This window comes from Sebastes fasciatus, chromosome 22 (assembly GCF_043250625.1).
Source record: "Sebastes fasciatus isolate fSebFas1 chromosome 22, fSebFas1.pri, whole genome shotgun sequence".
NCBI classification, from domain to species: Eukaryota; Metazoa; Chordata; class Actinopteri; order Perciformes; family Sebastidae; genus Sebastes; species Sebastes fasciatus.
Genome location: NC_133816.1, coordinates 2,427,333 through 2,439,667, shown reverse-complemented (window position 1 = coordinate 2,439,667; position 12,335 = coordinate 2,427,333). Strand labels below are relative to the sequence as shown.

General features: G+C 44.5%; 1 protein-coding gene across 11 annotated transcripts in view; it reads left to right on the top strand.

The window, feature by feature from the left end:
* Positions 1–11,959, top strand: part of LOC141760393 (NLR family CARD domain-containing protein 3-like) — a 152,634-nt gene extending 140,675 nt beyond the window's left edge. For 5 of the 11 annotated variants that reach the window (XM_074623135.1, XM_074623141.1, XM_074623144.1 and 2 more), the window contains 8 exons: positions 2,230–2,308; positions 2,469–2,694; positions 5,011–6,790; positions 6,878–7,051; positions 7,323–7,496; positions 9,006–9,052; positions 9,197–10,006; positions 10,420–11,959. In XM_074623135.1, coding sequence (XP_074479236.1) covers positions 2,230–2,308; positions 2,469–2,694; positions 5,011–6,790; positions 6,878–7,051; positions 7,323–7,496; positions 9,006–9,052; positions 9,197–9,795 — 3,079 coding nt within the window. In that variant the 3' untranslated portion in view covers positions 9,796–10,006; positions 10,420–11,959. Of the gene's footprint in view, positions 1–2,229; positions 2,309–2,468; positions 2,695–5,010; positions 6,791–6,877; positions 7,052–7,322; positions 7,497–9,005; positions 9,053–9,196; positions 10,027–10,419 lie in introns of all 11 variants that reach the window. The other 6 variants (XM_074623137.1, XM_074623145.1, XM_074623160.1 and 3 more) reach the window with 3 other exon arrangements.
* The last annotated feature ends 376 nt before the right edge of the window (positions 11,960–12,335 follow it).

The following is a 12,335-nucleotide window of genomic DNA, read 5'->3' as shown; positions in this document are numbered from 1 at the left end:
AAACACAGCAGAAACACAGCCGGCACGCAGCCGACACGCAGCCAACACGCGTCTAGTACCACCAGACTCATGCTTCACGCAGCCACCACGCGACGCAGCCGCCACGCACTCCTGACGTTGGTAGTGTGCCCACCACTTAACTTTCAGAATTGCTTGTTAACAGCGACGCCTGTGGCCGTGAAGTCAACGAAAGTCAGCGTCGGGCTCGCACTTGCTCGCTCTAAATATACCTGGACAAGCATCACTCAAAACAGTGAGGCGACACACGTCAGATAAAACCACAATATCACTCTACATTTCACCTCCTTGGCAGCATGTTAGCTGACCAGACGAAGGTCTCTCAATGAATCACTGCTGATTCTAGTGTTGGCTTTTCCTGCCTCAGCGCAGGCTGAGGCAGCGGGGCTCCGCAGCGTAACGTTATCGTCTCCGCCTACAGCCGGAGTGAACAGGGGAGACACCGGCACCCGGTCGGTAACGAGATGACAACGTTTCTCTCTGCAGAGCTCCGTCACTTCACAAGACACGGAGAACCTCTGTTGGTCTGGAGGAGCTGCAGCACAAATTTATTTCTGCACAAACGTCCACTGTACATTCACTAGATATTCTCAGAGCTACTAACTCTTCTGCAGTGTGGAGTGAGCGCGCGTTCACGTCTAGAGGTGGAGCGAGTACGCGAGAACGCGCGCTGTCTGAGTGAAGGCAAGCAGGCAGCGGAGACGAGACAGCGGCCACACGCGAGCGCGCATGTGTCCCGACCCGGTACATTTATACGCTTAAAAAGTTACAAACAGTCCCTTTAAATATTTCCTTTGATTAAAAAAAAATGTTGGCCAGCTGCTTAGAGCTAGAGTTAAGAAGTTAAACAGGTCATAATTCCCTCTGTATTATCCATTCAATATTGATGTGAAAACATTTCCTTCAAACAACTGGATTTATTCAAGTTTCTCACCAAAAACTTAATTTTACGAGATTACATTTGAACACATCATGATAACGTTGTAATTAACCTTCGCCCAATAGTCCTTTTTCCTGAGCAGACTTTGAACGCCTCATAATAATAACTGAATGGCACCTCCGTTAACGTTAGTAGCTCCACTATTTATCCAGTCAGGAATGTGCTGCCCACCGGCTGCTAACAGGTAATGTTACTAACTCTCCTCCTGCTGATTTAAACACAGTTTTGTTGTTCACAGTGTAGAATTATCAGAGAAAAATAGGGTGCGTCCCCTCAGGTTTAGTAGCGACATGTTGTTGAACACTTTTTTTTCCTCTCCGCCATGTCTCTGGTCCCAAACAAACTGAAACATGATACAGTGTGCTTACACGTCATTGTGCATGAGTAACTGTCGGAAAGCACCAATAAGAGGAGGCGAAAGTGACGGAGGAATGAGATGCCAAGAAAGTGGACAACTACGGTTCTCTTTTCCCATCTCTAGCGTTTTCCCTGTCTGCCAAAGTCGCGGGTGTCCTGATGATTTCACCCGCCACTGCCAACAATTTACCCGCATTTGGCGGGTGGCAGGTGCTAATTTCAGACCCTGTTTGTAAGTCCAAAATGACGAAGAAAACTCTGAAGTTTTGTCTCTTTGCTTCTATACTCTTTGCTTTGTCCAGCCGGCATCTATCTGGCAGTGAGAGTTTACAGAAACATTGTCGACACAACGTCATGCTTTTGTATTGTGACCGGCCGGTGTACTGATATGCTTCTGTACTTTTGTAGCTCCTCACAGCGGAGCCATCTAAACCAGGAGACAGTACAAATGTCCTCATATGTGATTTCAGGCCATTTTGTACATCGTCCTTCCACTCAATGATGGCTGATGGATGTGGTATTGTAAAACCGTCTCTGGTAAAACCATCCGATCACCGCAGTGTAGCTGCTTAATAGCACTGCTGGCACTAAACTGGAAGAACTAACAGAACTATTTTTCCAGCCGGAAGTGAAAAAATGTGCGTGGCAGCATAAGGTGAATATGGAGGGGTTGGTGAGAGCTGTTGAGACTAAACCAAACTGACTGAAGAAATCAGTGAGCTGAAAGCTACAAACAGCTGCAGACTGAGCTGTTGATTCTCAGTGGGATCAGCAGGACCAGTGAACATTTAACACTACAGGGAGTCATCTGATTCACTGTTGACATCCAAATATCACTTCATGGACCTGTACCTGGTGTTTGTCTCTGTGTGGACAGACATAATGTGAGCTCATTCTTCATGATTCCTCCACAGAGTGGACCAGGAGAGTACGGAGGTTCCCAGTTTTCAGTCTGCCCAGCAGAATCAAACACACCTGGACTCCATATTTATGGTCTGTACATGTACAACAACTACTTTTACATCTATTCTGTTCAGTCATCTCCATGCTGCGTTTATTAGACCAGTGGGATGTCATTCTGTCCAACATGGATCTGATGTTTGGTTCCATGATTTTAGTTTGAACGTGTCATTCATATAATATTCTGTTCCAGCTGCTGGAGGAGAACATCGTCACTTTTGTGAAGAACGAGCTGAAGAAGATCCAGCAGGTTGTAAGTTCAGATTACCCAGAATGCCTAGAGAGTGAGAGGGAGGATGAGGAGGTGTTGGACGGTGAGGATGAAGAGAAGAGGAGGAGCAGAAAGGAATTTCTGAAGATCACACTGCACTTCCTGAGGAGAATGAAGCAGGACGAGCTGGCTGACTGTCTGCAGAGCAGTAAGAGGATTTCTCTAAAGATTTAACATGTTGGATGAATGGGACGTTTACTAATGTCTCAAGAGATGGACCCAAATATAGACCCTTTTAGTGTCGACGTCATGATTACGTCACAGTGTTCGCTGGAGGGTAACACTAGCAGTGGGCTAAAGTTCACATCTAAAATGTCATCTTGCTGTGTTGTTGGGTGCCAGAATCCAGATATCACAACAGTTGAGATGACAAACTGTGATTCGAGGCTCTAGCGAGCTACAATATCAGAGAACCGTTTCAGAGATGGAGAGTAAATGTTGTTAATATACTGGAAAAACAAAGTTCGGAAACTTGTGTTTGGTCGATTACTTCTCTGTTGTTACAATGCTAATTGGCATTGTATTTTACATTGTTGGAAAGCCTGTTTATTTACCTTCGCAATGATGTCCAACTTGTAAGGATCATGCATTTGTGGGATGAGCAGCACAGCTGATTATGTGGGTAGAGCCCAAGAAAAAATTGCCAAAATGCTCTGCCAATGGTAAACAGTGTATTCTCATAAGGCTACCAGGAAGCCTGCAATGACTGCCCTTCACCGTCAGGCCCGTTTGCGCTGGTGTCGACAACACAGACAATGGAACCTGAACATGTGGGGGAATGTCATGTTCAGTGATGAGTCCAGGTTCTGTCTGCCAAAGTTGGATGGCAGGGTGAAAGTATGGAGACGACGCGGAGAACGCTATGCTGATTGTTGCACCGATGGAGTAACAGCTTTTGGTGGGGGCAGTGTCATGGTGTGGGGCGGCATCTCCCTCACTGGCAAAACAAGGCTTGTCATCATTGAAGGCCATCTCAATGCAGTGAGATATCGGGATGAGATTCTGCAGCCAGTGGCGATCCCATATCTCCACAATCTGGGACCTAACTTCTTCCTCCAAGAAACAACGCTCACTTCCACAGAGCCAGGGTTATCACAGACTACCTCCACAATGTGGGAGTAGAGAGAATGGAACGGCCTGCCAAGAGTCCACACCTCAACCCAATTCAACATGTGGGATCAGGTTGGGCGTGCTGTACGTGTTAGAGTGACCAACACAACCTCGTTGGCTGACCTGCAACGAACCCTGGTTGAGGAATGGAACGCCATCCCAGAGCAACGTGTGACCAGGTTGGTGACCAGCATGAGGAGGAGGTGCCAGGCTGTTGTGGCTGCGTATGGATCTTCCACCGCTACTGAGGCTCCTGACATATTGTATTAAATGAATAAAGTGTAAAATAGCCAATATGTCTTGTTTGTTCCTTGTTACTGATAGAGAGTCCAATCATCCAATCCACCAAACAACTCAAAACAAGAGTCAATACCAGCAGGAGAATACACTGTTTACCATTAACGGAGCATTTTGGCAAATATTTCTTGGGCGCTACCCACATAATCAGCTGTGCTGCTCATCCCACAAATGCATGATCCTTACAAGTTAGACATCATTGCGAAGGTAAATAAACAGACTTTCCAACGATGTAAAATACAATGCCAATTAGCATTGTAACAACAGAGAAATAATCGACCAAACACAAGTTTCCGAACTTTGTTTTTCCATTTTAGTTAGCCTTCTGCTAACCGCAGCCGTGAGCCATTGGCTGCTGTTAGCAGAAGGCTAAACTATTAACAACCCTTTCTCTCCATCTCTGAAACACTTCTCCGATATTGTACGACTCTCTTTTTTACTGACTTTACTGAAGGATAGTTAACTATAGGCATCCAAAGATTTATACGCCCTCAATTTATCATTACAGCGCTGCCGTTGGCCACCAGCCCGCTGGTCAGACGGCTGGCTACTTAGCTAGCCTAGCTTGCTAATTCCACCATGCTGTCATGCAACACAGAAAATGAGCCGTTCAGAAAATGCTTTCCTACGCTGTGACAAGAGTGTGTGGATGAAGCATTAAGTTGTTAAATTTTACTCATTTAGCGACTGGCTAGTTAGCTAGCTACCTTGCTAATACCACCATGCTACAGAAAATGAGCCCAACAGCGCAACAGGTCAACCTTCATTTATTAAGGTATCACCAACGCTCAGGTTCAGGCAAGATGACAAAATAATGATTAGGCATGTGTATTAAACAAACGTTTGTTTAACAAGAGATGAATGCATATGAATTAGTCAAAATTACAATCCAGACATTTGTTAAATTACATTGAAGTCTTTGGGATCTTTGGTTTTCTTTCCCCCAAAAGAGTTTTTGCAAAGCTCCGGTATGTGCCGGTCTGATGTATATTTATTTACTCATTCTTTGGAAATGTTGAAATATGTTATTTGACTTAATGATCTTGTGTTCATTCAGGAACTCTTGCTGCAGTTTGTCAGCGTGAACTCAAATCTAACCTGAAGAAGAAGTTCCAGTGTGTGTTTGAGGGGATCGCTAAAGCAGGAAACCCAACCCTTCTGAATCAGGTCTACACAGAGCTCCACATCACAGAGGGAGGGACTGCAGAGGTCAATGATGAACATGAGGTCAGACAGATTGAAACAGCATCCAGGAAACCACACAGACCAGAGACAACAATCAGACAAGAAGACATCTTTAAAGCCCCACCTGGAAGAGATGAACCAATCAGAACAGTGATGACGAAGGGAGTGGCTGGCATCGGGAAAACAGTCTTAACACAGAAGTTCACTCTGGACTGGGCTGAAGACAAAGCCAACCAGGACATACAGTTCACATTTCCATTCACTTTCAGAGAGCTGAATGTGCTGAAAGAGAAAAAGTACAGCTTGGTGGAGCTTGTTCATGACTTCTTTACTGAAACCAAAGAAGCAGGAATCTACAGGTTTGAAAAGTTCCAGGTTGTGTTCATCTTTGACGGTCTGGATGAGTGTCGACTTCCTCTGGACTTCCACAACAACAAGATCCTGACTGATGTCACAGAGTCCACCTCAGTGGATGTGCTGCTGACAAACCTCATCAGGGGGAACCTGCTTCCCTCTGCTCACATCTGGATAACCACACGACCTGCAGCAGCCAATCAGATCCCTCCTGAGTGTGTTGACATGGTGACAGAGGTCAGAGGCTTCACCGACCCACAGAAGGAGGAGTACTTCAGGAAGAGATCCAGAGACGAGGAGCAGACCAGAACAATCATCTCCCACATCAAGACATCACGAAGCCTCCACATCATGTGCCACATCCCGGTCTTCTGCTGGATCACGTCTACAGTTCTGGAGGAGATGTTGAAGACCAGAGAGGGAGGAGAGCTGCCCAAGACCCTGACTGAGATGTACATTCACTTCCTGGTGGTTCAGTCCAAACTGAAGAACATCAAGTATGATGGAGGAGCTGAGACAGATCCACTCTGGAGTCCAGAGAGCAGGAAGATGATTGAGTCTCTGGGAAAACTGGCTTTTGATCAGCTGCAGAAAGGCAACCTGATCTTCTATGAATCCGACCTGACAGAGTGTGGCATTGATATCAGAGCAGCCTCAGTGTACTCAGGAGTGTTCACACAGATCTTTAAAGAGGAGAGAGGACTGTACCAGGACAAGGTGTTCTGCTTCGTCCATCTGAGTGTTCAGGAGTTTCTGGCTGCTCTTCATGTCCATCTGACGTTCATCAACTCTGGAGTCAATCTGATGGCAGAAGAAGAAACAACCTCCCAGAAGTCTGAGACACACTTCTACCGGAGTGCTGTGGACAAGGCCTTGCAGAGTCCAAATGGACACCTGGACTTGTTCCTCCGCTTCCTCCTGGGTCTTTCGCTGCAGATGAATCAGATTCTCCTACGAGGCCTGCTGACACAGACAGGAAGTAGCTCACAGACCAATCAGGAAACAGTCCAGCACATCAGGAAGAAGCTCGATGAGGATCTCTCTGCAGAGAAAAGCATCAATCTGTTCCACTGTCTGAATGAACTGAATGATCGTTCTCTGGTGGAGGGGATCCAACAGTACCTGAGTTCAGGACGTCTCTCCCTATATATACGGTCTCCTGCTCAGTGGTCAGCTCTGGTCTTCATCTTACTGTCATCAGGAGAAGATCTGGACGTGTTTGACCTGAAGAAATACTCTGCTTCAGAGGAGGCTCTTCTGAGGCTGCTGCCAGTGGTCAAAGCCTCCAACAAAGCTCTGTAAGTACAGAGATAGTTGGATTCATATATCAGAACTTAAATACTCTATCTTTTCAACTTGTTTTTTCTTCATTATTGTCTCCTCAGACTGAGTGGCTGTAACCTCTCAGAGAGAAGCTGTGAGGCTCTGTCCTCAGTCCTCAGCTCCCAGTCCTCTAGTCTGAGAGAGCTGGACCTGAGTAACAACAACCTGCAGGATTCAGGAGTGAAGCTGTTGTCAGCTGGACTGGAGAGTCCAAACTGTACTCTGGAAACTCTCAGGTCAGGATTCAGCAACATGTCCCATTAAATCCTGATTAACGGATAAATTCTTAACCTGCATCTGTCTCTGATAATATGGTTTCAAACCAGCTGAATTTATTTTGTTTCAATCTCTTCCCATGAGCACATTTTATGTTTTTTTTTTCTCTCTCTATTGTGAATTGAAATATCCAAGAGGAATCAGAGAGCTACCAGTAATGTTGTCAGATTGTTGATGGACATTAGTTGGTGTTTGGTTGTGACTAGAGAAATATGTGACGTGTGTTTGCAGGCTGTCAGGCTGTCTGATCACAGAGGAAGGCTGTTCTTCTCTGGCCTCAGCTCTGAGCTCCAACCCCTCCCATCTGAGAGAGCTGGACCTGAGCTACAACCATCCAGGAGACTCCGGAGGGAAGCTGCTGTCTTCTGGACTGGAGGATCCACACTGGAGACTGGACACTCTCAGGTATGAAGAGGTCTGCTGCAGTATAGTAGTACAGTACACCGTACACCACCTGATCAGTGTTTCTGGGATTCTCAAAGCCTGTGTTGAGGGTCACATGAGAAAAAGCACTCTTGAAACAAAATAAGTGCAAACCCAAGTATTTAATTATTTACACACACACACACACACACACACACACACACACATACACACACACACTGAGAGAGACAGAGACAGGAAGACAAACAGAGAGAGATTTTCAGTTTGTTACTTTTTAAATACCACAATAACACTGTTGCTGTTTTAGTAGTACTGCCTTTGTTTCTGTTCTCTCATTTCATCTGTTTGTTCTTTTTAATTGAGCTCTGTTGCATTTGAAGTATAAAAAGTGCTATACAAATGAAATTATTAGTATTATTGTTGTTGTAATTATTATTATAATACACCACAATAAGATTGACAAATGGACAAAAATAAATGGATGTTCACTCACCAATCAGTGAGAGAAGTGACAGCGACGGGATGAGGCAATCCTTCTGATGTCAGGTCTGTATTCTGTTGTGGCAATCCTGAGGCATTGATCAAGATGTGCATCAGAAAGTCTGTTTCTTTCCTGGGTCTTAATAGAGTTCATTGAAGGAAACAGCTGAAAGAAGGTTGAAATAGTCACACACACCCCATCTTAGCCACAGGGTATAAAGAAGTGTAATCTATTCATCCATTAAACTCCTAAAAGCTGTTTATATCTAGATGACTATAACTGACTTTTGAGTGTTCCGTTAAATTAATAAGTCTGTTAATTTAATCATTCACACATCTGGAGTTTTTTCTTTCACCAGCTGTTCTTCCTGCATCTGGCAGCTTCAACTGTGTTACTTTTAGTCTGGATTAAGTGTTTAACTTCTTCCTATTTGTCTAATATAGTTTACTCTTCCTTTGTAAAATGTGTCTCTCTGTCTGTCTGTCTGCAGTCTGTAGACTTGTCCATGTCTGTGATTGGTCAGATGCTGCAAACACCTCCCCGTTCATGTGAACGCGCTCGTAGCCAGACAGAGAAACCCTGGGTTGATTTACTGAGTTGATAACCAGCGTCATAGGACCGCTTAGCGTGATCTGGTTTGTTAGGGTTAGTTAAACCAGATAAGGAGAAGATATCCTGGGTATGTTGAACTCTCTTCGTAGTACAGGCCTCAGGTTTCAGCACCTTCAGCGACACGCCCCCAGCGTCTCAGAGCACAATACTGATGATTTTTACATGATTTTGAAAGATCATTTTATATACTTGGTGATTTTTTTAATCATTCAAATTTGTCTGGGTGGTTAGTAACACATGTTTCTGTGGTGTGACAAACCCAGAATGCATATTTATTATTGCCATGCTCACTTTAGCCTTGTTTATCAGAAGTGCTCCATGTGAACATGTCAGTATATTGGTAGAGGATAACAAAGCTGTGCGTATGACAGCGATGTGATGTCCATGTTTCCATGCTGAGAGAGGAAGTGCTGCTCTGACCCCCCTCCTCCTTTCAGGGTGGAGCCTGCTGGAGTCCGATGGTTGACACCCGGTCTGAAGAAGTGTAAGTGGGTTTTTAATTTGATTCATGAAAACAAAGCGTCAGCCATCTTCAGACTGTGACATCACTCATTCAAATCTGTGATGTCATCATCAGAGACAATAGATTAATAACTGCAGCTGTATTGTGTCTTGTTCTCTCCATCAGATTCCTGTGAACTCACACTCGACACAAACACAGTGAACAGAAGGCTCAAACTGTCTGACAACAACAGGAAGGTGACACGTGTGAAGAAGGTTCAGTCGTATCCTGATCATCCAGACAGATTTGACTCGTGTCATCAGCTGCTGTGTAGTACTGGTCTGACTGGTCGCTGTTACTGGGAGGTCGAGTGGAGAGGAGAGGTTTCTATATCAGTGAGTTACAGAGGAATCAGCAGGAGAGGACTCGGTAAAGACTGTTGGTTTGGAAGGAATGATCATTCCTGGAGTCTGAACTGCTTTGATGGTCATGATTACTCTGTCTGGCACAATAACAGAGACACACCCATCATCACCTCCACCTCCTCCTCCTCCTCCTCCTCCTCCTCCTCCTCCTCCTCCTCCTCCTCCTCCTCCTTCTCTGGTAGAGTAGCAGTGTATGTAGACTGTCCTGCTGGCACTCTGTCCTTCTACAGCATCTCCTCTGACACACTGATCCACCTCCACACCTTCAACACCACATTCACTGAACCTCTTTATCCTGGGTTTAGGTTTGGGTTTTGGTCTGATTCTGTTTCTTCAGTGTCTCTGTGTTCTCCTCACTGATCTCTCACTGATTGTAAATGCAGTTGGAGCAGGTGAGGGTTCCCTGAGCTGGTCTGGACTCTGAGGTGTTGAGATCTCTCAGTGTAGACGGTGACATCTTGCCGGCCTCAGCCAACCCGTGACAACCCCCCCTTCTCCCCCTCAAACCAGCGTGTGTTGTGAGACTCAACTCTGTGCTGGAGACCAGGGAGACCTTTTTAAAAGTCTCTGTGTTCAGCTCTCACTACTTTTGTAGCTTCTAACTGAATCTCTGTGGTTTGAGGTGTAGTTTCTCTCCTGTTTGTACTTTCACATATCTGCTTTATTTGACCATAAAGGCTCCATATAGGAGTCGTGTTCATTTGCTGCTGATGTCACAATAGCAGCAATATTGAGAAGCCAACAGCAGGGGATGGCAAGCAACCGCCACAACCGCTATGTTCACGGTTTCTCTTTGAGGAATTATTTTTACACTGTTGGTGCCTTCAAATGAAACTGGTGAGCTGGTGTTTACAACATGAGAAGTCGTGTACATGATATGCTATGATATCATATCAAATATGAACGGTAGTCAACGGAGAGACACAAATATGATTTAGATCCTGTTTGAATCGCTCCATGAATCACACAGATGATGTTTGTCAGTTTAAAAGATCATTTATCAAGTCAAGAAAGTCTCAGTTTGTCGTAGGTTTGTCGTCGTATCGTCATCGGAGCAGTTTGAACTTTAAGGTTGGGGTTTCACAAAAACACAAATCTAGAGAGAATGTAATGTGTACAACACAGAGAGGAACACCGTGTCCTACCTGGATGTGACGAGAGCGTCAGCAACACAATCACATTGATTACATTGTTTTCTAATAGAATGTCCTAACTGGCCGTGAGCGACGCAGCACTGCGCAGCGCCACGTTTTCAGCTGAACATTTGTCAGACGCCCTGTTTCTATTTATTCTTGTAGTTCTCTTTGAAAGCGTCTCAACGGACGAGGAGCGGCCGATTGGTGAAGTTGAAATGAGGAGTTATCTGATACGACACCTCCTCATTTCACTACTAACACCTAAATAAGGAGGCAGCAGGCTGGAGGGAGATCTCCTGAAAGTTGACTCTCTGTTGGCTGTATTGTTAGTCATTTACAGTAAATATCACAATATTAAACGTGTGTTTTCTGTTTCAAAAGTAGAAACGTCTGAAGATATCAAGTACTACTCAGCCATCTTATAAGAGGTTCCATCTCCAGTCTGATCTGGAGCTCACAGCTGATCGCTACGTGGTTCGTTCACATGACGTGGAAGTGCATATTTAACGGTGTGTGGACAGAGAGTGTCCGATAATATAAGGCTAGATGGTTGGTTCTGTCAATAAGAAGACACAACAAGGTGGATCTTATTCTCCATTCCAATAAATGATTAGTTGTGTGCTATTATAAAACTAGAGATGTATTTCTGGGCGGTTCAGTGAGCCCCTGAACCAACGTAAACTGTGCCTGTGAGGATCATTTAGTTTAGTGTGAAAGCGCTCAGTGAGCTACATCTCTCGTCTCACACAACATACGTCACCAACACCAGCTAGCTAGCTAACGTAGCTGTGTTCCAACGTTATCTGACCTGATGTGTTTTATCCAGAGACTCCTGGTCTTTATATCAGCCGGGAGGAGAAAGAAGGATCAGACCCGTTGCTGGTGTGACTTCATCCCAGTAGGAAACACTCAGACATCGTAGCTTCAGAGAGAGAGACGTCACTACACGACTCTCACGTCTTTCTAATGACCCATTTTCAGTCTGATACTTCAACAGTTTGACAACAAACTGAGACTTTCTGGACTTGAAAATGATGTTTTAAATAGACAAACATCATCTGTGTGATTCATGGAGCGATTCAAACAGGATCAAAAACATATTTCTCTCTCTCCGTTGACTAGCGTTCATATTGTTTCCTAAATAAGGTCCCATGGTGGTCACAGGAAGGGGCGGGACTTCCCCTCTCTATAACGGGGGACTTGTGGTGTTGCAGACGGCTGAAAGAGCCGACAATGTAATGACCTGAAATGATGTGTTGTCTGAGAGAAGGTGTGAAACATTCACTTTAACTTTGTCTATAAAACTGAAACATTTCTTTGTGAGAAGAAACACCTAAAAAACAACTTGTAAAAGATTAGTTTGATTTGAATAAAGTGAATTCATCCTCTTTGGTCATCGTGTAACAAATTAATCTATCTATCAGTCTATCTATCCATCTATCCATCTATCTATCTATACATCTATACGTAAGAAGTTTGAACCAAACTCCTGATGAAGAATCAGCTCGTCTGTTTATTAAATGAAAGGCTTTAAATTCAGTGAGTTGGTGGTTTTCAAACAGCACAGATGTGATAGAAAGTGAGAAACTAATGACGACCTTTAAGAGTACCAATGATTGGAGTGGACTCTGCAGCTTTAGAGACTGATGGAGTTAAACACAGCTCTTGTTGTTGAACATAGTGTCAGATTATATTTACCGGTTGTCAACCGTACGTAATGTTATTGACGTTGAATCTTGCTAGCATAACGTTAGCTTTCTGGCT